The 26,361-nt window shown below is 42.8% G+C and overlaps 1 protein-coding gene across 1 annotated transcript; it reads left to right on the top strand.

The window, feature by feature from the left end:
• The first annotated feature begins 276 nt into the window (after nt 1–276).
• SVOPL (SVOP like) lies at nt 277–25,500 on the top strand. Its single transcript, XM_063133348.1, has 12 exons — nt 277–348; nt 1,608–1,732; nt 3,153–3,216; nt 4,607–4,732; nt 5,653–5,781; nt 7,701–7,774; nt 12,082–12,293; nt 14,492–14,603; nt 19,604–19,685; nt 21,377–21,466; nt 22,264–22,377; nt 25,480–25,500. Exons 1-12 carry the CDS (start codon nt 277–279, stop codon nt 25,489–25,491), a joined length of 1,212 nt encoding a protein of 403 aa, XP_062989418.1. The 3' UTR covers nt 25,492–25,500.
• The last annotated feature ends 861 nt before the right edge of the window (nt 25,501–26,361 follow it).

Below are 26,361 nucleotides of genomic sequence, written 5' to 3'. Positions count from 1 at the left end.
AAGTGCAAGGAGAAGGAGCAGAAGCCTCCACTTGCCTTCCTGGGCACTGGAGCCAGACTGGGCCCAGTGGAGAGATTGGGCCCAGAGGGAGAGGGCTAATGAATGGGCATTGTTGAGCATGGCAAGGAGGTGGACCCCTTCAAGGTGGGGAAGCCAACTGAAGCCATCTTGCACCCCAAAGCTGGAGCTGCCATTGCTAGCTTGTAGGCATATTCATTCTGCAATTTTACAATCTCCATTGGTTTACCCAGAGCTGTGTCTTTCAATTCCTTCTAGATGGTGTTTTTTGGCTATATGGTATCTAGTGTATTATTTGGACTTCTAGCTGATAGATATGGCCGCTGGAAGGTAAGTGATGGGATGTGGGGTGTTTTGGTGGGTGTCTGTTTTTAATATTAGACTGATGTTTTTAATGCTATGCTGGCTGGAGAATGCTGGGACTTGTAGTATGGCACAAGGACTTGCAGGACGTGTAGGACTTTTTCTCTCTAAAGGTGCAGAAGATTGCAACCTCAGTTGCTTTTACTGGCCTTGCTTCTGTGACTTTAAAACCAGACAGACAGATAGAAAATTAGCAGGATAAGCTCCTCCTGACACAGGAAGAAAGTTGTTTAATTTGCAATCCCTTATGCCAGCCTTCCCCAACCTGGTGCCCTTCAGATGTTTAGGACTCCCATCCCTTCAGCCCCAAGCAGCATGTCTACTGGTCAGGAAGTCTGGGAGTTGTAGTCCAAAACATCTGGAGGGCACAAGATTGGAGAAGGCTGCCTATTCGACGTCAGATCCACAAGAATGTGCCATAGGTCTGTAGGCACCTGCTTTGGATGCAGAAAGAGCCAGGTTCAATCTTTAGAGGTCTTTCTCAGCCATGCTTCCTTGGATCATATTAAAATGTAAATAGCGATACTGGATTGGACCTGGGACCTTAGAATTATACCGTTGGAAGAGATTTGGGGGGCATCTTACTCCACTCCTGCTTGTGCAGGATCTGTAATGCAGGATGCTACTACAGCATCCGTCCCAGATGGCCACCCAGCCTCTGCTTAAATAACTCCAGCAAAGGAGAATCCACCACCTTTGGAGGCAGCCTGATCCTTGGTTGAACAACCTCTTTTCATTTCTCCTAATATTTAGCTGAAATCAGCTTCCCACCCATTGCTTCTAACTTTGCCTTCAGGAGCGACAGAGGAGTGGTCTGCTCCATCTCCGGTGTGATAGCACTTTAGATATTTGAAGATCGCTATCATGTATCCCCTTAATTTTCTTTTCTCTAGGGTAAGCATGTCCAGCTCTTTGAACTGTTCCTCACAGGACTTCATTTCCAGAGCCCTCGCCATCCTGGTTGCTTTCCTCTGGAATGGCTCCAGTTTGTCAATGTCCCTCTTAAAATGTGATACCTAGAACTGGACACAATACTCCAGATGTAGGCAAAGCATGTGCTCTGTTAACACTGAAATTCCCACAGTACTCTGGGATGTTAGTGTAAGTAATTGCAATCCCCACCCCAGCCCCATACTTTGCTGCAGTGAAGTTGTCTCAGCAACCAGCACTGCATTTATTTATTTTGCTTTGGTGAACTGACCTCCTTTCTGTATCTCCCCCTCCAGATTTTATTTCTCTCTTTCATCTGGGGAGCCTATTTCTCTTTGCTGACATCATTTTCCCCTTCGTACATCTGGTTTGTCTTCCTCCGGACTATGGTGGGATGTGGCGTGTCAGGTCATGCACAAGGGTAATGTTGTACTGCGGACGGCATGTCACTAGGAATGTCAGCAGATATAAATCAAGACTGCCCTATAGGCAGGAGACGTTAGCTATATCAATTTGCATCTGCTCATCACTCAGTTTTGGGGTGCTTCGGGATCTGCAGCTGCTCTTGGAAGCCCAGGTTGTGCCTGCTGAGAAGTATGCACCCCTTTCTATCAGATGGGGGGTTCAGCAATCATACTTCCTGCCTCCATCACCACAAGAATAGTCTAATGTAATGAGCTCTATGTAGGGCTGCCCTTGAAGATTGCATGGAAGCTTCAGCTGATGGAGATCCTGGTAGCCCAGCTCCTTATGGGGTTGGGTCACCAAGAGCTAGGGACATATGGAGTGTGTGAAATCCATTTCAGTTGCCTCTTGTGGATTGTTAGATGCCTTTCATCCCATCATCCACTCATTGATGGAATCAGTTTTTTCCCCAATTTCCGGAATTCGCAAAAATTCACATTTCCACAAATTTATACTTGCGCTAATACACACTTGCAAAAATCCGACCAAAGCACATTTTGGCTGGTTTTTATTTTGTTTTATGTATTTTTCTACAGCTAACTTTGCATAAAATTCCAGAAAGTTAAAGAGAAAAGAGAAAAGGTCTACATGTTCGCAGAATCCATGCGACTCAGGAAAAGCCGGTCTGTTGTGGAATCCACAGTCAAATTCTTAGAAATCTGAACCCGTTAGATTCTGTTGTGGATTTCTCTGACATTACTACTTGATGGCACATTATATTAGTGGTCCAGCAGCCCTGTTCAGGTATTCTCCATGTGTAGAACCTAAGCTCAGAGAAGGGGGAAGCATGACTTTGCTGCTCCCCCTGCTGCCCCCAACATCCTTTGCGGCAACTGAACACCCCACCTGGACATCTGCACATTGGTTCAGACATCTGCATAGGGAAAGCCTATGCATGACCAGCTGCTTATTCATAGGACTTCCAAGCATGACCAGAGGTTCTGACTGAATGGGAACTTGTACCTGAGCAGGGCCAAGAACTGCACTGAATTCCTGTTCTCTTCCAGGCATAATTCAAGATACTTGTCTTGAGCTATTAAACCCTAAACACTTTAGACCCAACATATACTTAGAGCAGGGATGGAGGCCTTTTTAGCCCCAAGGTCTGCATTGGCATCCTGGAAGCATGTTGGTTGGATCACAACCCAAAATGGGTGGAGCCACTTTCATGCACACTCTGTGGCCTTGTTCAGACCATCAGTGGAGGAAACAATGTGGTGTGCTGGTCGCACGGCAGGTGTTCCTCTGATTACTTGGGCCATGAGTTGCTCTGCCGCCCAAACCCAGAGCATGGTCTGGTAGGGGTGGCTTGAATATTGCACATACTCGTCTTTATCTCTTCTTAACCTTTTCATTTTTTCTATTTTTTTCTTTAGGCTTATAATACAAACAGAATTTTTGCCTACAAAATACCGGGGTTATATGTTGCCATTATCACAGGTAAGCTATAAGGTAGTTCCTTGGGTGCTAAAAATTCCCTGTGTTCGGTTTAACACAAAGCAGGAAACCCTGGCCTCAGGTCAAGGCCTTCTCTGTTGTGGCATCCAGTCTCTAGAACGCTCTACAGTTAGAGGCCTATTTGTACGGCATTTCAGCCCATGAGAAAACAGGATTTTTCTGCAGGCACTTGCAATTTGAAGTAGCTTCCTTTTGCTATTGATGCTGCTCTGTTTGATTGTTTCATACTGATGTTGTCTACCTCTTAAGTTGCTTTTATTGGTTTTTATTGAACTACAATTATTTTAATTGCATGTTATTAAGCTGCTTTGACTAGGATGGCCATATAGAAAGGAGGACAGGCCTCCTGCTTCTTTCACAGTTGTCTACAAAAGGGAATTTCAGCAGGTGTCATTTGTATGCATGCAGCACCTGGTAAAATTCCCTCTTCATCACAACAGTTAAAGCTGCAGGAGCCCTGCCCTCTTTTGTATAGTGACCAGATATAAAAGAGGGCAGGGCTCCTGCAGCTATACTAGAGTGACCAGATGCAAAAGAGGGCAGGGCACCTGCAGCTCTAACTGTTGTGATGAAGAGGGAATTTCACCAGGTGCTGCCTGCATACAAAGGACACCTGCTGGAATTCCCTTTTCTAGACAACTATGAAAGATGCAGGAGTCCTGCCCTCCTTTCCACATGGTTACCGTACACAGGAATCTGGGTGTTTTTTAAAGTAAATCCACTATCCCACCAGGCATCACTCAGGTTTTGGTTGTGCCTGAAATAGTTCTCTGGATTCTGACCAAAGAAATTGGAACTTTTACTCCCTTGTTTTTTTATGGGGTCTATGAGTTGTTGTTGTTGTTGTTACTATGTAACTGTTTTATCAATTTGTTGTGTTGATTGTAAGTCAGCCTGAGCAAATTGGATGAGAGAGAATATAATGTATAATTAAGATGAAATACTTCCAGGTGTTTCAGAACTGCTCAAATTCATACATCAGCATCCCAACTATCTTTATCTCTATCTGTATTGTTACTCTTTGCTGTATTAAATCTGTGTGCCTGCAAGCACTGAATAAATTTATCCTCCGATAATTGGGTACTCCACACATTTTATTTTGAGAAAGACTGACAGCTGACATTCAACCTTCAGGAGCTGAGTTGATGAACACATTGCTTACTTTATCAAAATTGGTATTGACAGCCTGCAAGTGGGGAAGCTGGAGTGCATAGCTACATCTCCCTTTCTTAATAATGTTTTATGCAGCAACAGCAGTTTGAAGAAAGCCATGAATGCTGATGTGACCGTAGGGAGAATCAGCTGCTAAAACAAATAATAAGCAGAGAATCCCATCACCTCATGTTTTAACCTCTCTTTTTCGTTTTGACAGGTGTTTTGGTTAGCAGGCTCCTTATTAATTATTGGATTGGCATCAGTGGTTAACCCAACCATTGGATGGCGTTGGCTGATACGAATTGCCTCTATTCCAGGCATTGTGCTCATCCTAGCATTTAAGGTTTGGAAAACATATGACTGAGTTAATAGTACATAAATACAGTTACTTTAGCGCACGTGTGTGGTCATGAATCATTATTAGTTTCTGCTGAAACCAGTGAACTAAGAGAGTAGCAGCTTCAATCAGAAGTAAGATTCGTTGATTTGGGGCCATAGGTTTTAATAGTTCATGCTCAGATTGGAAAAAGATTAAGGGGGTATTGCATAAGGATTGATGTGGATCTGATAATGAACAGTATTTTCACTGGGCAAAGGAGTGGAAAGAACATTTGCCAAATTTTGCAATTGACACAGATCTGGGAAGAGACACCGACTTTTTTTTTTTTTTTTTTTAAGAGATCAATATAGTTAATGACCTGGAAAATTGATATAAAAACCAGCAAGATTGGTTTCAGTAAAAGGAAGTGTGAAATGCCAAGTTCTGGAAAAACAAATTCGACACAAGAATATATTAAAAAGGAGTAATTGGCTATGTAGTTAATATATTCTGTACAGCAGGGCCCACCAGCATACTCATATTTATTCATTTAGTGCACAATCCTGTGCATGTTTAGACAGAAAAAATGTCCTGCAAATCCCAGCATTCCCCAGCCTACAATGCTGGCAGGGGAATGCTGGGAGTCATAGGACTTTTTTTCTGTCGAAACATGCATACCTTCCCAAGAATGGCGCAGGAAAAGTGTTACGTGAACCATCCCACAATGTGTATTTGTCACTGTATTGGTGTGTATTCTAGAACCCTAACCCTAAATAAAGTTCAATATTCATAGAATCATAGAATAGCAGAGTTGGAAGGGGCCTACAAGGCCATCGAGTCCAACCCCCTGCTCAATGCAGGAATCCACCCTAATATTGATTGCAGGGAGACTAGTGATGCTGGAAATGCTGCAGCTATGTTTTCTTATCCATTTGTATTTGTAGTTTATCCCTGAGTCTGCTCGGTATAACGTATCTTGCGGAAATGACAAAGGTGCCCTTGCAACATTGCAGTGGATTGCTAAGATGAACCGATCTGTTATGCCCGAAGGGAAGTTGGTGGAACCTGTTGATGTAAGATTCAGAACATCATCATTGCACTGAGTGATGACCCCGGGGTGAAATAACGAGGCTCAGGACTGAATCCCATGCCCAGTTGGCATGGTTATTATCAATTATGACCGTCATCATGCCAGAAAAATAATGGTGCTCTTGGTCACTATCAACCACTATATCTAAAATGAACACAGAGGGTGGAATTATGACACATTTGAATTGGAGGAAATTAAACATGTGTTTAACTTCCCATTTAAATAAATGGAACATCGGTTCTAGATAGCCATTACAAAAGACAAGGAACTGCCATTGATCCATTCCTCTCTTCCCCTACTTCCTTATGCTGGATAACTGAGATAGGACGGCATTATTCTGTTCAATGCCTTGTCCTTACCACATGACACTAAACATGCTGTGTTCAACTAGACATTACAGAGATGGGGGGAGCTGGTGGGGAAAGATGCACCTCCACATTTCTTGTAACTGATGCTTGACCTATAGATCTGTGTAACTGGATCATTCCCAAGCTCATTTTTTCATGCAGTTAAGAACATAAGAAAAGCAATGCTGGATCACACCAAAGCCCATTTAGTCAACTGTTTGCACAGTGGTCAATCAGAGGCCCCAGTGAGAAGCCCACAAGTAGGACATGTGTACAAGAACACTCTCTCTTGGTCATGTTTTTCAGCAACTGGTATTTAGAGAGGCATAGAGCATCTCTATATTAAGGGAAGTGATGTTGTTTACCCGGGGCTTTTCTGCTTCCTGGTTCTTTGGCAAAATTGTTATGGGCTGCGTTACATGGGAAGAAAGGGGCGACAAGGGGGTTGAAATGAATACGTCCCCTCTGTTCAGTTCCATTGAGTTCTATTGAGACAGCACCATCTAGCGGTGGAAGATTCTGCTGTTTCCCAGCTATTACCACTTTAAAAGTGGTTCTTTTTATCCCAGGATTTTTAGAGGATTCCGTGGGAAATGTCCTGGTTGTTGACAACATCATAAAATGGACCCAAAAATTTCTGTGAGTGGCCAATCATAAGTGTACAATAAATTGCTCATTTAAAGGAGCCCATACTACCTCTGATACTAGAGGTAATAAATAGCCATCTTGTCTAGTAACCCCTGATAGCATTATCCTCTACAGATTTGTCTAATTCCATTTTAAGTCTGTCCAAGTTGATGACCATCTCTATATCTTGTAGTCGCAAGTTCCGCAGTTTAACTATGCGCTGTGTGAAGAAGTTCTTCCTTTTGTCTGTCCTGAATTTCCCACCATTGAGCTTCTTGAGATGACCCAGGTTTTTATCCCTATCCAATTTCCCCACACCTATGTCATATCTCCCCTTATTAACCATTTTTTCTAAGCGAAAAAGCCTCAAATTTGGCAATCTTTCCTCATAAGGGATTTTTCAGCATCTTGATCATTTTGTTTGACTTTTTCTGCACCTTTTCCAACTCTGCAATATTTATTTTTGAGGCATGGTGACCAGAACTGTTCTCAGTATTCCAAATGTAGCGGCACCATGGATTTGTATAAGGACATTATGATGTTGGCAATCTCCCTGCCCCGCCCCGCCCCGCCCCGCTTCCTTTTCTAATTATGCCTAACATGCAATTTGGTAGAAGTGATGTCCTTTCTCTTAATTTAAGGCAATTTAATTGGCTTTTACTATTATCAATTTAGCCTTATTCCAGGTGCTTACAATTCAGTTATGAGGGTGATCCCCTTCCCTGTAATTTGTCCCCAGCCTCTAGCATTCAAAGGTATTTTACCTCTGAATATAGCTAGTAGACACTGAAAGACCCATCTTCCATGAGCCTTTCAGCTGGATGATAGGGGCTGTAATCCTGAAACTGCAGCCGACCTTGGACTAGTCTTTAGTTTTTGGCAACACATTCCCAATGTACTTCTGACTGTCTATTGAAATTATTTTCAGGAAAGAAGGGGAAGACTGAAAGACCTAATGAATCCCAAATACTTACGAACAACTCTGCAAATATGGATTATATGGTAAATGTCTTTGAGTTGCTTATTTCAGATAGCTGCGTATAAGAAAATTGAAATCAGTGGAACACGCCAAGGGAGTTGGTTTGGATGCATCTTAAGGATCAAAGCTATTACTCAGAAGCTAGTCAGTCAGAAGGGAAGAAAATTGGTTATGGTAATTGAAGTTGCAAGTAGGGGTGTGCACGGACCCCCCGCTCCGCTTCACTTGCAGATCCGCCATTTTCCGGATCGGGCCGCTCCGCCCCGCCCCCGCTCCGCCCACTTCCGCTCCGCTCCGCCCGGAGCTCCAGATCCGGATCCGGAGCTCCGTTTCCCCCCCCCCATAGGCTTGCATTGAAAGCTAAAAAATTATACAACTTTTTTTCTGTTCAAGTTAGAAACCTCATGTTTGGCACCATGACACCTCATGGGGATATACACACGCATGCCAAGTTTCAAAGCAATCCCATCATCCCCTGATTTTTGGCGAATTTTTGAAAATTGGGCACCCCACACACAACATCCCTGCGAGGTGGGCAGGGGAGGAGGGAGGGAAGGCAGGCAGGCATGCAGCTGGCATTTCTGGGGGCATAAGGAAGTGAGCCAAGGATAAGCCAGTAATGCATATAAAATGGAATAAATCAATCAATAAACAAAGGAGGGGTGGAATTAAAAGCAGCAGTGTTGCTCAATAAACAACAAGAAGAACTTTTTTTAAAAGGCTATATCTGTCTTTTACCAGCAATAGGGGGACGTGCCCGGGGGAGGGGGAAGTAGCTGCCAGTTCAAGACACTGACAGCCACAGCTCCGAGAAGAAGTAAAACGCTCACTTCGACTCAGAACAGGCATTGCTCCACCACTGAAAAGTGACCATTCACTTCAACTCATGAGAGGCATTGCTCCACCATTTTACTCTCTTTGGAAGGCTCTATGGCCTTCCAGTGCAGGAGAGAGTGGGGGCACGTCCACGATGAGATGCCCTAGGGGAGCTCATCCCCTTGCACCACATCGATTCAGTTGTTCACCAAGGTTAGGGTGGGGAGCAGTGCTGTGTTTTTCTATCTCTTATTCTTGGCTTAGTATATGATTTCAGGTTGTGTTTGTGCATTTGGTGGGGCTACTGTGTTAAAAAACACGGGGAAAAGCCCGTTCAGATGAAGAAAGAGAAGTTTCCCAGAATCCCAAGTTACCTGTTTTGCCTATGCCCTCCTCCAACTTTGGGATCATCATGACCGGGAGCTGACTCTGCCCCTCAGCCCTTTGAAAAAGGTATTTTTCCCGCCGATTTTTTAAAAACTTCTAGCCCGCGACCCGTACGATGCAGAAAGTTGAGAGTGGTCTCAAAATGACCCCCATCCACGACTCTCTGTGCACAAGAATTTTCAGAACGATAGCTTAAACCCCCCCTCAGTTATCCCCGATTCTTTCCCTCAATGCAATCCTATGGGCGAAAAGCCGAAAACGCAGTTTGAGCCGTGCGGTTGACCCGATTTTCACAAAAACATTGCACGTGAACCACAGCACGCAGAAAGTTGAGAGTAGTCTCAAAATGACCCCCATCCACGACTCTCTGTGCACAAGAATTTTCAGAACGATAGCTTAAACCCCCCCCCAGTTATCCCCGATTCTTTCCCTCAATGCAATCCTATGGGCGAAAAGCCGAAACGCAGTTTGAGCCGCGCGGTTGACCCGATTTTCAAAAAAATATAGCACGCGACACGGACAACGCAGAGAGGTGAGAGTGGTCTCAAAATGACCCCCATCCACGACTCTCTGAGCACAAGAATTTCCAGAGCGATAGCTTCAAAAACAACGTAGTTATGCGCGATTATTTGCCGCAATGCAATCCTATGGCGAAATGTTTTCAAGATGGCGACCGGAGCGCTCCGCCTGAACTCGGAGCTCCGAAAAATGGGCGCTTCTCTTCGCCTTGCTTCTAGGGGGTCCACGGTCCGCTCCTACTCCGCCTCTGGGTAAGGCGGAGCAGGCCAATCCGCTACTGCTTCTACGCTCCTAATCGGAGCGGAGCACATCCCTAGTTGCAAGTCTTTTTCCCCCATAGAAGGACAGCCCCTATGGGCTTCTGGTTGCCTCTGGTTGCTTCTGTTTAAAATCTATTGCTCTCTCTTCTAATTTGGGAAAGTACGTGTGAATAAAAGATCGACATAGGCCAGACAGCATGGCTACACAAGTATCCCTTGTGCACATCTGGATCCTTTGAAACAGAACCATTATATAGTATTGCAATGTAACCGCTGTATGCCTGGAATTCAAACAACAAGCAGTGTAATTTAGAACTATTGAAATATACTCACACAGTCACAGTCTCTCACATTCTGCATTCTGTTCATCACTTCGTTATAGCTGTGCGTACACAGCAAATCTGTTCATGCATTGGGGTAGAATGGGCTGGTTTTCTCTTGCGGTATCAGGCACTGTCCTCTGACTCCCATCACTGCTCAAGCAAATGGAAGGAATTAGAAGAGGGAAATTGCCTTGATTAAACTCCTAATACATGCACACTATCACATTTATATGTCAACAGAGCTTTGCCAATCTGGGCGTACATTCAAAATCCTGCACTAAAACCAAACAAAGCTCTAAATCAAATGATCAAGGATACAAATACACGCTTCTTGTATTAAAGGTAGGGTTATAAGCGGAGAAATATATGTGTGTGGATGGGTGGATACACACACACACGCAGAGCATCATCACATGGGAGGAAATCGCAATTCCTTAACGTCACTTCCCCCACCCACAGTTTTGTCCTTCATTATTTCCTCTTTCAAAAGAGGAAGTAAGCAACATGCACGTGACCCATTCAGTGGGCCATTTTTGATCACACTGCTTCTCCTGCACACAGCAGGAGATAGCGGCAAGTTCCATCTCAAAATTAATTCGGATTTATTGGGGTGTTTTTTTGTTGCGAGAAGAAGGCTAGAAAGGGCAGGGGACGTTGTGAATAGGACCCGCAAAAATCCGTGAGTGCCCCAGTAACAAGCGTGCAATAAAATTCTTGTCTGATGATGCCCACATATTCCACTTTGAATCTTCTACCCAGGTAGCTTTTGATCCATTGCATCCTTCTGTTTTGTTTGGGTCACTAGCACATCTGAAACTGAGGAACAGGGGAGGCAATGCCTCCCTGGATATTGCATCGCTTCTCCCTCCTGGAATATCTAGCAGTGCTCTGAAAATGAAAGAAGTCTTGACTACATTGAAGTGAATGTTTCATCATTTAGTTTAGTAGAACTAGAATTGCTTTGTTATTATTTCAAACTGTTCCAAAGGGTTAATTCAATAGTAAGTCTCTGATCTGTTTTGAATCAGAAGTATTTACAGATCCCATTGTAGCAATGTTCGGTGAACCGGGGAGATGTCTTCACAGGGTTTTCCCTGCAGCTTGGGGGCATTGTGAGTTCCGTTGTGACACATGACATTGTGGCCAGCATGCATCCAATCAGCTCCTTCTGCCACAAATACTCGCAGTATCGCAGAGTTGTTTTACTGCGTTCTTTTTAATTGAATTGGCTCCTGTGTACTTGCTCTGCAACGTGCCCCCATTCCTCCGCATTAAATCCTCGGCATGCCTGTGACCTGGCTGTGACGTGGTCAAGGAGTGGAGCTGCCCCTTTCCCCATCACTCCTTTTCCTAACCCGTTCCATTGACAGCCATAACTAGGCACTTCCTTTTGCTGCCTTACTTTGCTTCTCTGATGCTGTGTTAATTAGCTTTGCTTCTCTGTTGTTGTGTAAATTAGCTTCTCTGATGTTTGGAGTAAATAGGGAGCTATTACTCAGTGACAGTTTACGAGAATGGGGTGAAATTGGAGTGGTGGTGGTGGTTCTCAAGGGGTGGGGCTTCCCCTTCCCCTCCTCCCCATTACTCCTTCCCTGCTGATGCACATTTCTGGAGGGAGTCTTTACTGTTGCACAGCTGCACATCTCCAGTTTATAAAAATAGAGATCTGCCACATTAGTTTCTTCCTATTCAGGGGGAGCCTGGAGAGGAGGGGTGGTGGTAACAAGCCTCTCTCACTGATGGTGTTGGTTCTACTCCTTGCCCTACCATGGAAGTATGTTTTTCCTGGCACTGAAAAAAACAGGTTTTCGAGACAACTGGCTCTGCCATGTAACATTTGACAGCGCAGAACTGATTTCATAATACTGCGGGGAATGTGCTTTCCTCCCATGCTTGTCAAGATGAGGCCCAGGTGGAATGTGGTTATGACGTCCTTCATTGCTTTATCTGACACTTTACCTGAAACGACTGAGAATGTGTCATTTCCAGTGCTGGTTTCCACATGTCACCTTTTCCCCCCCACAGGCTCGGCATATCTTTTGCTTATTATGGTGTCATCCTGGCGAGTGCAGAGTTATTGGAGAAGGATCTGGTTTGTGGAACAGGAACAGGGCCAACAGCTGGAGAGGAGGAGTTGGGCAATCATTCCGAGGAGATTCGGAGCCCTTGTCTCTGTCACCTGTTTGCTCCGTCTGATTACCAGATCATGTTCATCAGCACAGTTGGAGAGATTGCATGTAATGCCTCCTTATGTATCTACCTAAAATAGAATGTGGATAAGTCACTGAAGGAGAGGGAAGAGGGAACTCCACATATACAAATGAAGCTTAGGAATCCTGCTGTGTGGGCTGATGCGCTTGTTGTTTTCAGTAACTTTCATTATTGTAATTAAGAACGTAAGAAGAGCTATGTTGGATCAGACCACAAGCCTGTGCAGCACTGCGTTCCCACAGTGGCCAATCAGATGCTTATGGGAACCCCACAATCAGCACCCCCAGCAATTGGTATACAGAAGCATACTCCCTCCAGTACTGGAGGTAATCTATGGCCATCATGACTAGTAGCCACTGATGGCTTTATCCACCATGGATTTGTTTAATCCCTGGCTATAACTACATTTTGCGTTAGGAAAATCTGCAGTGTACTCATGTGCTCTGTAAAGAAGTACTTTCTTTTTTTTATGTCCTGAATTTCCCACCATTCAGCTTCCTGGGATGAATAGTATTATAAGAGAGTTTGGGGGTGGCAGCGGAGGAAAACCTCTCCCCACTTATTTTCTTCACGACTTGCATAATTTTATATATCTCCATCATGACCCTGCTTACCATTTTTCTAAGCTAAAAATCCTCAAACGTTGTAACTGTATCAATAGGTAGAACTAAGTCAGCTGGAAGAGGAAGTCAGGGACACTGAGACTTTGCTTGAAGGAATACTTGCCCAATCAGGAGGTGACACAGCAGTCAGTGACTCAGCACTCTCAGGAGTCGGTCAGGGCTGGAGAGAAGCTAGAAGAGTATATGTTTGAGGCAATAAAGGTTTTATTTTTATATAATATTGCATTCCTCATTTGCAACAAACCCATTTTTGAAACAGTAAACTTTCCTCCTAGGGGAGTTGTTTCAGCCTCTTGATAATTTTGTTTGTGTCTTTGGTACACAGTATTCCAAGTGTAATTTATTTATTTATTTATTTATTTATTACATTTTTATACCGCCCAATAGCCAAAGCTCTCTGGGCGGTTCACAAAAATTTAAACCATGAAGAACATAATAAAACAACCAACAATCTAAAAACACAAATACAAAATACAGTATAAAAAGTTGCATCCTGGATTTGTATAAATATATTAGCAGTTTTATTTAGATTCCTTCCTGATGATCCCCAACATTTTCCTTTGTCACAGCAGTTGCAGACTGGGTTGACATTGGTCAGTCACTACTAGTTCAGACCCCATCAGCATGTATGTGGAGTTAAGACTTTTGCCCCAGTGTACATCACTTTACAGTGTACACTTAATTCCACTGAACTACATTTACCATTTTATTGCACCAGTTTGGAGAGATCCTTTTGGAACTCTGTGGTTCTTCTGTATTTTAACCACCCTGAATTATTTGTTACTATCAGCAAAGCTGGCCACTTCATGATCCCCCCCCCACCTTATTTGTTGATTTTATGTAAAAATATATATTTGGGCTGCCTTTAAGTGTATAACCCTGTCAAGGCGGCTTACATATTAAAAACCCTATACATTAACGGACCAACAAAAATCAATACAATTAATAAATGCCAGTCAGCATTATATATTTTTATCAGAAGATACACAAAGTGCCTTACAAGCATGATAAAAATACACAATAAAATAATAAAAAATAAATGCATAAAACAAAACACTAGTAAAACAACAATAAAAGTTAACAGTTTAAGAAGACAGCAGCCAAATTCAAGACTTGCACATTCATCTATGCAGTGTAGCATGTGAACCTGAGCTGTCATCTCTCAACTGTAAAAACTTCCATGATCAGAAAGGTGTATTTTACTCCTTTTGAATTTATTACCGGTGCAGCCGACATTTGTGAGCAATAATTCACATGGCATATTGCTCCCAGGAGACCTCTCACAGGAGCGAAGAAAATAGCAGAAAGCAATATTTGACAAAGGCACCATTTTGTTACCATTTTCCTTCCCGTTGTGCACTCTAGAAAAAAATGTCAGCTACACTATCTATCTATCTATCTATCTATCTATCTATCTATGCCTGAACAGTTTATCTCACCATTTTTAGTCTTACAAGTAATCATAGAGAAATAATAATGCAAGCAACTGTGGACGGTGTCTTCCCTAAGGCAGTTGGCAGGAAAAGATGGCAGGATGGCTCAGTTGGTTAATCTGATTTTGGAACCTGATATCATGTCCCTCCTCCTTTACTATTTTCCAGTAAATCCTTTAAACATTCTTGGCATCAATTTCCTGGGAAGGCGGCTGAGTCTAACAATAACAATGGGATGTACTTCAGTGTTCTTCCTTCTCCTCAATATCTGCACTTCAACGTAAGTGATTCAGGAGGGAGCCTATTAAGACAAAAAAATGGCACTGTTTCTGATGCATACAACACCTTACACATGCCAGAGACTGGCAACATTCTCAAATGTGCTTGTCAGGTATTCTGAAAATTTAACACATTCTTACTCTGCTCTACTAGGATGGCTGAACGTATTTCAGAAGTTGGTTTAAGCTGTGGACTGGCCCAATACTGCAACTCTTATGTAAAAGAGAAATTATGTAGGTCAGAAGCATGCGGCTCAAACCAGTTCTACTCCAGTGTGGAGCCCTTGTCAATGAAGGGAGCTTGTGCCAACAAATGTGCCTGCTGAGGTCACCCTTAATCCCTGGGGATTATTTACATAAACTTGCAAGGAGTTTCCTTGTTTTTAAGAAAGAAAGAAAGAAAGAAAGAAAGAAAGAAAGAAAGAAAGAAAAGACACTTGAGTGGGAAGAGCTGATAAATTCCCTTCCATGTTTTTTATGTGTTCTGGTGCTTTTGAAACATAAAAAAGCAGCTCATAATCAAGCCTGAATGAACTCTGCACCACATATAAATAAAGAAACAAGTGAGACAAAAGCACTTTGGGGTTGGGGATGATGGGAGGTATCATACAACTAGGATGACCATATTTTGGAAACCAAAAAGGACAAAATGGCTGCCCTCAGGAGGCGTGGCCACCCCAACATGCCTACCCCAAGGCGGAGCCAACTCAACATGTCTGGCCCCCAAGGGGGCGTGGCCTCGGTCACATTTATTTATTACATTTTTATACTGCCCAATAGCCGAAGCTCTCTGGGCAGTTCACAGAAAGTAAATGATAGCAACCAATGAGTAGCAAAGGCACACAACTACTATAATAATATACTAAATACTAAAAAAGAAATTAACACTTATATAAAACCATTTCTTTATTTTTTATAACATAATAAACAACCACAACAGTCATAGTACACATTAGAACAGTGGTTCCCAATTGGTGGTCCGTGTAACCCACCCAGGGTGTCCACCATGGCTTTATTAATATTAGCATCAGCATCCATTATCACTATCACCAGCAACAGAAGGAGCATTATTAATAGCATCAGCATCCATTATCAGCATCACGAGCAACAGAAGGAGCATTATTAATATCAGCATCAGCATCCATTATCATCATCACCAGCTCTTTTTACTTACCCATACTTGTTTGCACCTGACCTGAGGCATTTTCCTCCTTCGTTTCCTTACCTCCTGGTAACCAAGGTTATTTTTTTTCAGGGACTCTTGAAAACTTGCAAAAATAGCCAGTTTTAAAATGGAAAAGCCTATGGTTAGCAATGAAGCCCCACCCTCTCAACCTCTAGCCTACCTCCCGCCTTTCCCTAGCCCTACTTCCCAGCCTCTCCCCCCTCCACCTCACCACCCCCATGCCAAATTAAGGAGGATGGTGGCCTTGCCTTGGCCTACCTTTTCCCAGCTGCCTCCTCCCTTCGCAGCTCGTGTCCTGCTGCTGCCTGGTCCGCGGCCAGTCGATCTCCTCCTCCTTCCTTCTGCTTCCACCTGGTCCCTCCACCGCTGCCGGCCCTCTCTTCCAGCCCATGCCTTGCTGCCTTGCCCTTGCCCCACGTTGTCCTTGCCGCCGCTTTCCTGCCGGCCTTGGTCCGCCACCGCCAGGCCCCCACCACGCTGCTTTCCCCCCGCTTCTTCTTCTTCTGTTCCACCATTTCTGAAATGCCCGGTTTAAGCCACGCCCACCTCATCCATCCGGGCCTCTCCTATGACGTTGACAGGAGAGGCCCGGATGGATGAGGTGGGCGTGGCTTAAGCCGGGCATTTCCACGTTTCAGAAACATGCAGTTTAAGCCTCTCCCGGCTTCTATCGGGGCCTCTCCTTGGTCGTCGTCACCATGGCAACCAAGGAGAGGCCCCAATAGAAGCCGGGAGAGCCTTAAACCGCGCGTTTCTGAAACACGGACACGCCTGGCTTAAGCCACGGCCACCTCGTCCATCTGGGCCTCTCCTGTCGACGTCATAGGAGAGGCCCAGATGGACGAGGTGGGCGTGGCTTAAGCTGGGCGTTTCCACGTTTCAGAAACATGCGGTTTAAGCCTCTCCCAGCTTCTATCGGGGCCTCTCCTTGGTCATCGTCACCATGGCGACCAAGGAGAAGCCCCGATGGAAGCCTGGAGGGCCTTTAACCACACGTTTCTGAAACACGGACATGTGCGGCTTAAGCCACACCCACCTTGTCCATCCAGGCCTCTCCTGTCGACATCATAGGAGAGGCCCGGATGGACGAGGTGGGTGTGGCTTAAGCCGGGCATTTCCACGTTTCGGAAACGTGCGGTTTAAGGCCCCCCAGGCTTCCATCGGGGCCTTTCCTTGGTCATCATCACCATGGCGTTTCTGCATTTCGCGAAGGCGCGATTTAAGGCTCTCCCGGCTTCTATCAGGGCCTCTCTTTGGTCGCCATAGTGACGATGACCTAGGAGAGGCCCCGATGGAAGCCTGGAGAGCCTAAACAGGTTTTTTTAAAGAGCTTTTTTCCCGGACCAAAGCGGGGAAGCAGGTATTTCTGGCTGGACCCAGATTTCCCCCCCCCCGTTTCCGGGCATGTCCGGGCAAATCTGGACGTATGGTCACCCTAATACAACTCATCTGAAGGGCACTGTTGGCAGAGGCTGCCATAGCCAAATAAATGCCAAATTTCCACTGTGCTTCAACTTGTCTTATACAGCCAACCTTATGGAGTGCAGTATGGCACATTCTGGAATGGCCAGGTTATGGGCATTGTTCTTGTCCTTATCAGCCCAGAGGGCAATGGTGAAGAGGGGGGGTATATTCTCTATTTTAGATAGTTATAGTTCATAACCTTACTTTTATATGGTCCTGGGTATAGATGACATAACTGGGGAATGATCTAGTAAACAGGTTAGTTGAAGGAGCCAGGACAGTAGCAAATGCCCCATCTTTGGCAAGCCATCAGCTATAATGTCTTTATTTAGTCTCACATTTACTCTGTGTCAGAGGATTGGAGAATGGCCAATGTAATTCCAATATTTAAAAAGGAATCCAGGGCAGATCTAGGAAATAACAGGTTGGTTAGCTTAACATCCGTTCCAGATGAATTGGTTGAAAGCATTAAGAACATAAGAAGTGCCATGCAGGATCAGACCAAGGGTCCATCTAGTCCAGCACTCTGTTCACACAGTGGCCAACCAGCCATCGGCCAGGGATGAACAAGGAGGACTTGGTACAACAGCACCCTCCCACCCATGTTCCCCAGCAACTGGTGCACACAGGCTTACTGCCTCGAATACTGGAGATAGCACACAACCATCAGGGCTAGTAGCCATTGATAGCCTTTGCCTCCAGGAATTTATCCAACCTCCTTTTAAAGCCACCATTAAAGATAAAATCAGTAAGCATATAGAGGGAAAAGCCCTGCTGAAAAAAAGAATCAACATGGCTTTTGCAAAGGTAGGTCATGTCTCACAAACCTTTTAGAATTCTTTGAGAGTGTCAATAAACATATAGACAGGGGTGATTTGGTAGACATCATTTACTTGAACTTCCAAAAGGCCTTCCCTCACCAAAGATGCCTGAGCAAACTTAATAATCATGCAATAAGAAGAGAGGTTATCTTATGGATCACTAAGTAGTTAAAGAACAAAAAGCAGAAAGTAGGAATTAATGGTAAAATTTCCCAATGAAATATAAACAGTAGGGTCTCATGGAGATCTGCACTGGGAACAATGCTTTTCAACTTGTTCATGTACGATCTGGAATTAAGAGTAAGGAGTGAGGCAGCCAAGTTTGCTGATGATACCAAATTATTTAGGGTGATTAAACAAAAATGGGATTGTGAAGAGTTCCAAAAGGATCTTTCCAAACTGGAAGAACAAGCATCAAAATGGCAAATGCAATTCAATGTAAGCAAATGTAAAGTAAGCACATTGAGAAAAAAATTCTGAACTTTAAATATACGCTGATGGGATCTAGTCTAGCAGTGACTGATCAAGAAAGAGAACTTGGAGTTGTGGTGGACACCATGATTAAAATGACAAGCCAGTGTGTAGCTATTGTGAAAAAGGCAAACTCCATGTTAGGCATAATTAGGAAAGAAATCAAAAATGAAACTACCAATATCATACTCCCCATATACAAATCCACGGTGTAACCACACTTGGAATATTTATTTATTTATTGCATTTTTATGCCACCCAATAGTCAAAGCTATTGTACAATTCTGAACACTGCATCTAAGGAAAGATATTGTAGAGTTGGGAAAAGTGCAGAAAAGGGCAACTAAAATGATCAAAGGGCTGGAGCAACTCCCCTATGAAGAAAGGTTAACATCTGGAGCTGATAACTTAAGAGAAAAGATGAGTAAAGGGAGGCGTGTTAGGAGTTTACGAAGTTATGCATTGTGTGGGGAAATTGGTTAGGCACTTTCCCCCCCTCTCATATATTTATTTATTTATTTATTACACTTATATACCACCCCCATAGCCAGGGCTCTCTGGGCGGTTCACAGAAATTCTAAAATTAAGATAAAAACAAGTATACAAAATTAAAAATTCTAAAACACAGAACATACACACATAAAGCATTAAAAAACGTTTTTTAAAAAAGGAGATTGGACAAATTTCTGGAGCATAAGGCTGTCAATGGCTGCTAGACTTGATGTTTATATGCTACCTCTGATATCAGAGGCAGTATGTGATCTGCCCAGAGAGCGTTGACTATTGGGTGATATCGAAATGAAATCAATCAATAAATATGTCCCCAGTTGCTGGGGTCCATGAGCAGGAAGGTAATATTGAACTCATGTCCTGCTTGTAGGTTTCTCAAGGGCAGCCAGTTGGCAACTGTGAACAGAATGCTACTTTGGACAGCCATCTGACCTTCTGGCATACAATTCTATTTGATGGTATTCTTTGGTGTGATGTACAGTCAAGTACCACAGGTCAGGTGCTGGATAATGACACGAGCTTCCACATATTTTCTTCCTTTTCAACCTAGCATGGGCCTCATTGGTTTTCTCTTTATGCTGCGTGCTTTCGTTGCTGCAAATTTCAACACCATCTACATTTACACAGCAGAGGTAAGACCATAATGAACTCATGAATTGTTGAGAGAAAGGATACATAACTTCAAATGTTTTCCTAATGAATGGGATGTGTATGCCAACAGTGCAATCGTAGGCATGTTTACTCAGACATCTGAGTTTAATAAAAGCTACTCCCACTTAAGAGCACATGGCTTTGCAGTATTACAGTACTCCTACAACTCCCAGCCACACCTGGAGCGCACCAGGTTGGGGAAGGCTGCAGTATTGGCTGGGTAGCTGGAATGAACAGGAAAGTGATAATAACAATATTTCTACCCCGCTCCTGGGTTTGGATGGGGTTGATATATTTGAGCTGAATCAGACCAATCAGTGCATCCTGTCCTAATGAGAAGACAGTTATTTCTGAATGAATGGTCCCAGGTTAAGGGGTGAAGGATAGCATTTCACTTACATGCACCTGTTTACATAACTCTTCCTGTTTTTGTGATTTAGTAGACAACAATGAAGTCTTTGCTTCTCTTGAATACATAAACAAACCTGAATGGTTAAGGGGGAAATCCTATGCATGTTTAGATAGAAAAAAGTCCTCCAGCATTTCCCAACCAGCATGTCTGTCTGAAGAATGCTGGGATTTATAGGACTTTTTTTCCTGTCTAAACATGCATAGGATTACACCCTAAATAGCTCATAAAAATCGGAGAACAGAAACCCATCCTAACAGTCTGCAAAGTATGTTCTTCTAAGCATGGCCCAAGTAATTCTATGTGAGATAATTACGGAATAATCCATTTACTTGAATATTATCTTTTTACTCAATGTTCTCATTAATAACTGAAATCCAGTTGAGGCTGATTGTTACACTAAATCTCAATATGATTTCAAAATAAAAAACAACAACCTGGAGTTGAACATTTGCCATTTTCATTTTTGGCTCAAAGTTTTTAAAAATAGTTGAAATTTTCAAGTAACAAAACAAAATTCAATATTTTTAGTATTTCAAAACCTCAATATGTTGCTGAATCAGTGCCTAGACTACAATCCTATAACCACTGACTCAAGAGTATCATTGATCACACTGCGACTTACTCCTGAGTAGACATACCTAGAATTGCACTGCAAGAGGATGTAATTACTATCATTCCTAAGTAGTCATGCTAAACTAAATGAGCACAATCCAGCCGAAGCTAAGCAGTTTTAAAATTAAACACATGTTCCTCTCTCCCTTTGAAAACAATGGGACTTTAAAAAATGCTTACCTTTGTAAAGGTTGTGCCCAAAAATTTTATCAAGAAATATTCAACAGTATGTTTTTACATGGGTGGGAAACCTGTAGACCTCCAGATGTTATTTGATCCCAGCTCCCATCCATCACACTCAGCATGGCTAATGATCAGGGATGATGGGAGTTGTGGCCGTAAAACATGTGGAGGGCCATAGTTTCCCCATCTATTTACAGAATTACCAATAGAATCTTGTTGGCTTGGGATACTATTTGTATTGAAAACGGCTTGTGAAGGGTGGGAAAGGACCATCTCTGGCCACATGACAATGTGAGCTTTGGGTCCCCATAATAGCCTTGCCTATGTCCCTTTGCCTGAGGACCTGATCTGAATGAGCTATCTCCAATGAAGAGCTTAGTGCCCAAGTGCCCTTTGCTTCATTCTACTGTTCTTCATATCAGGGACCTTACCATTGATGTATTATTATATATTACTGTCTTACAGGTTTATCCGACAACTATGAGAGCCCTGGGTCTAGGGACCAGTGGTTCCCTGTGTCGTATTGGTGCCATGGTGGCACCTTTTATAGCACAAGTAAGCCACCTTTGCCACTAAGAACAAGCTCCAGGAAGTATCTTCAAATAAATGATAGCAAATGAGGGATGTTTCCAGGCCTGGAATCATGTGAATTTCAGTTCATGTTTTAAAAAAGGTTAAGGGGAAAGCTGAAGGTGCAGTTTGCTAAACTATTTTGTCTTCTGGAGGAACATCTAAGTCAGAGTTGCACCACTGCATTCAATGCAACTAGCCTGGAATCCAGTTTTGGATGCAGCAGCAATAAAGACAGAGTTCAAAGAAGAGTAACAATGATTTTAAAAATTAAGAATGAAAGACAGATTTACATTTAAAAAAATGTAAATCACAAGGTAAAACTTGTGATTAGCATTAAAATTTAGAGGGCACAATAATTAGAAAAACTTGGCAACAGTTCTCAAAGCTATTATCAAGCTCTTCTGTTAATAACCTGAAAGGCAGCTAGTGGGCAGGAGGAATAAAATTCAATGACACCCCAACACCAATATCTTGTATTTAAATCCATCTTTAATTTTTTTTTAATAAAACATTGTTACTACTGCACCAAAATGTGTATTAAAATATGTATTTTAGAACAACATGGGTACAAAATGCACATCATGTGAAAAATACATTTAAAAAACCAATGAGAATTATGCAATTAATCAATGTGAAAATGGGATGGAACAAATGTATGAATGAATACGGGAAACAGACTAATCTATCCCTAGATTGTTTTCAATGTACTTAACTTTGAGAAAATACTTGTTTTTCAAAATTTCACGGGAATATTGCACTAATAAGTTGTTTGTTTATAGGTGCTCATGAATGCTTCTATCTTGGGAGCGCTTTGCCTTTTTGCTTTGGTTTGTGCTGTGTGCGCCATCTCTGCTTACACTCTACCCATAGAAACCAAAGGGAGAGCGCTTCAGGTTCGTATCTTGTCTTCAGTAGTGTAAGATCAGAACTGCAAAGGTCAACAGTGGCAACTTCCCCTGAACCTCATTCCATTATAACAAGAGCCTTGCAGGACCCACTTTTGTATTAGGAGTTGGTCACCTTAAATGTCATCCTTTTACTCACTTGAAGAAAATATGCAAATAATCACTCTTGGTTTTTTGAGTCATGAGCCAAGTGTGCCTTGGTCCATACGTAACCAAATCAATCCAGCGAGGGAGATCCATGTACAGAAACAGCTCTAGAGGTGTATCTGTCTGCACATCCCAATCATGATGCTCATCTGGACAATGCTGGCCCCTTAAACTAGCTGTTGGATCATTCCCCACCATTATGGAATGATCTCCCCACTGAGGCTTGCCTGGCGCCAACATTGTTAATCTTTTCGGCACCAGGTCAAGACTTTTCTCTTCTCCCAGGCATTTAAAAACATATACTAAGTTTGTTTTTTTAACAGACCCCAGAACAGTTGTTGTTTAAATGGATACTGTTGTTTTATACTGCTGTTTTTATATTTTTGATGGTTTTAAATTTTGTATACTTTTGAATGTTCAGTTTTTAACTTTTGTAACTCGCCCAAAGAGCTTCGGTATGGGGTGGTATATAAATTTAATAAATAAATAAATATAAACTGTGCAAACACACTCCTTGCAGCTGCTGCACTTGAAGATTCAGGGACAGTGTAGGTTTAAGAAGCACTCCCAAACTATGAACCTTGACTCAGAATCCAATACAAACTTCTCCTGTTGACCTTCAAAGCTTTTCACGGCCTAGCTCCTGCCTATCTCTCCTCTTTCATCTCACACTATTGCCCCGCTCGTGCTCTCTGCTCCTCTGATGCCATGCTTCTCGCCTGCCCAAGGACCTCTACTTCCCTTACTTGGCTTTGTCCTTTTTCTTCTGCTGCCCCTTACGCCTGGAACGCTCTTCCAGAACACTTGAGAACTACAAACTCAATCACAGCTTTCAAAACTCAGCTAAAAACCTTTCTGTTCCCTATAGCTTTTAAATATTGAGTTTGTTCTGACTCTATACTGTTTAGCTTCACCCTACCCAGTGCCTGTTTACACTTCCCTGTGCCTGTTTGCATTCTCTTTCCCTCCTTATTGTTTACTACAACTTTATTAGATTGTAAGCCTATGCGGCAGGGTCTTGCTGTGTAATCTGTACAGCACCATGTACATTGATGGTGCTATATAAATAAATAAATAAATAAATAAATAAATAATAATAATAATAATAATAATAATGTTCTACTGACCAAAAACACCCGCCTTGTCTGGCTTTAAAGTCAGTTTGTTCACCCTCATCCAGTCTATTAGTGAACCCAGACAACATTCAAGGGTTTGGACTGCTTCCTTGGTGTTGGTTGACAAAGAGTAACAGAGCTCGGTGTCATCAACATATTGCTGGCACCTTACTCTAAATCTCCCGCTGACCACTTGCAGCAGTTTCTTGTAAATGTTAAATAACATGGGGGACAAAACAACACTGTGGGGCACCATGAAGACAATGGCCGCGGAGTCTAACTGTAATCTTCTCGCACCACCTTCTGGACCCAACCCGAAAGTCAAATCATTGCAAAACAGCACCCCCAAGGCCCAGCCCACCCATGTGGCCCACAAAGATATAATGGTCAGTGGTACTGAAAGCAGCCAAGTGGTCCAGTAGAACCAGTAGGGTCACGCTACCTCCATACAGCTCCCAGCGTAGCTCATCCAGCAAAGCGAGCAGCAATCTCAGTCCCATATCCTATCCAAAAGCCTGACTGAAATGAGTCCAGATGCATCTGGAGTTGTAACGCCGCTACCTTTTCAATCAACGTAGTCAAGAATAGTACATTTGAAACTTCTCCTGGGTCAGGTGGTTTTTTTTTTTTTTAAGCAAAAGGGAACAATGACACAGATTAGAACCAGTGGGGTTTGCAAGCATAATGAGCTCATTTGCACCATTCAAGCATAATAAATCAGTAAAATACATATTAGGAGTTATTAGGAAATAGGTGGGGAGCAGAATCAAGTGGGAATACACAAACTATGTCACAGTGTATCCCTAACCCAAAATAGGAAGACTCTTATTCAAGGCTCCAGCCTGTGTGCAACAGGAGCCTTGCAGGACTCATACAGGGGGAGGTTTCAGGACTGAGGAAAATAGACACCTTTTACTTTCCCCCCAAGCTTGCCCCTTATTGTACTATATAATGCTAGTTCCAGACATGCTTTATTGCTATATCAGAGGATGTTTCTGAAGGAAATAGATGTGTGTTTTCTCCGTATTGTGCAGGAAGTTTTAAAAAAACAAAACCTCACAGTGCACACACACCTGCCATGAACCCCCCACCCCCCACTGTAAGCTGTTAAACAGATGAATTCCTCCCCCACTTTCCTTTTACTTCTGTCCCCCTCAACTAACACCCTCAACATTCTGCAAGTTTGGAAGGTTGTTGGGCTACTGTTTGTCATTTTTACATACTAGTATTTCTTCGTACGTAAATCCCACAAGTATACAGAAACTTATCTGTTACATTGTCTAGCTGATAAGATATAGACTAGACAAATTTGGGTAATAATCTGATAATAATCTGAAGGGTAATACAAAACATCCCCCATTTCTAACAATTTACTCAGCTAATAAAACTACTTAGATCTCCCTTAGGCCCCTCCATGCTGCCCTTTATGAAACAACTTGAGGTACGTTGTTTCTTCCACAAGCTTTGATGAAGTTTTAATTCACCTGTGATTGTTCTAATATGCAACAGCAATGCAGAAAAAAGAAATGTATATTACATATCACAGCAAGCCAAAAAGGTGTAGGGGCAAGCAGTGAAATGGTGTGAAAACTCCCAAGCTGCATGGTAGGCTCGTGCAGGTGAATGGGTTACTGGATTGGAAGTTGTCTGAGAGAATAAGACATCATGTAGCATCTGATATGTCCGCACAGGCAGATGATTAAACATCAATTAGTAGTATTAAATTCAAACTGCAAAGCTGGCACCATTTCAGTCTATGCAGGAGTGTACTTGTAGGGGCCTGTCTATAATTCGCTTAAAACGTGTGTATGTTTTTAATTCTTTTTAGCAAATGAAATGATGACATGCCCACTTGGAAGTTGGAAAATGTAACAGACGGTATTTCATCAGTTCTACTGAGCCAGTTTCTGAAGAACAAGTAATGTGCTTTTCTCCACATGCCTTAAAATGCATTGTGTATCTTTAATACATTTTAATGATCTTGACTTGTTTCCATTGCCTCAAAACAAATAGAACATCTGTATTGCTCAAATAAATAGAATTTAAAATGTGACCAGTGTGGTGTTTAATTACACAGCCTACTCAAACTGTGTTTAGGGTCAATTGTCTCCCATTTATTCAAATCACTCTCGCAGTAGGACCTGCTATGCTATCTAGTGAGGTATAGTTTCCGTATAATGCTATCTAGTGATGGCAGACAAAATAAAAAGTAAAAGCAAATTTGTCTTAGCAAGATGGCTGGTGCTATATCTATCCAGGGATGGATTACAAGCATTTAAACAAGACAAAGTATGCTTGCTCATTGGTCCTTTCACTCTCTCCTGATCAGTACATCTATGGTGTAGGTAGTTGTGGGTGGAAGAGGAGAGAAGCATCTCAGTACATTCCCCATAAAATCATATACTGAAGTGCTTTGCACCCTTCAGCAGAGGTTATAACACTGAGTGAGTGCAACAGAAGCAGGTTTACTCCCATGCATGCCCCCAGAAGTGAATATTAGTCATTCATTTACCTATGACAGATTAATTTAAAGGGATGCATGCAGGGGATTGTCATGGTAGAGGCTAAATCTGTCCCTACTGATGCCATTATCAGAAATATGGGGCAAATTTTGTCTAGAATGAGAACTATTGAGTTGTGGATGGGTAGGGAATAAGTGGATTCCAATTGAAACATTATTAGGGGGAGAGGAAACACCATCCCATCTTCC

This window comes from Elgaria multicarinata, chromosome 9 (genome assembly GCF_023053635.1).
Source record: "Elgaria multicarinata webbii isolate HBS135686 ecotype San Diego chromosome 9, rElgMul1.1.pri, whole genome shotgun sequence".
Classification (NCBI taxonomy): Eukaryota; Metazoa; Chordata; class Lepidosauria; order Squamata; family Anguidae; genus Elgaria; species Elgaria multicarinata.
Note: the sequence above shows the minus strand (reverse complement) of the source record. Positions and strands in the feature narration are given on the sequence as shown.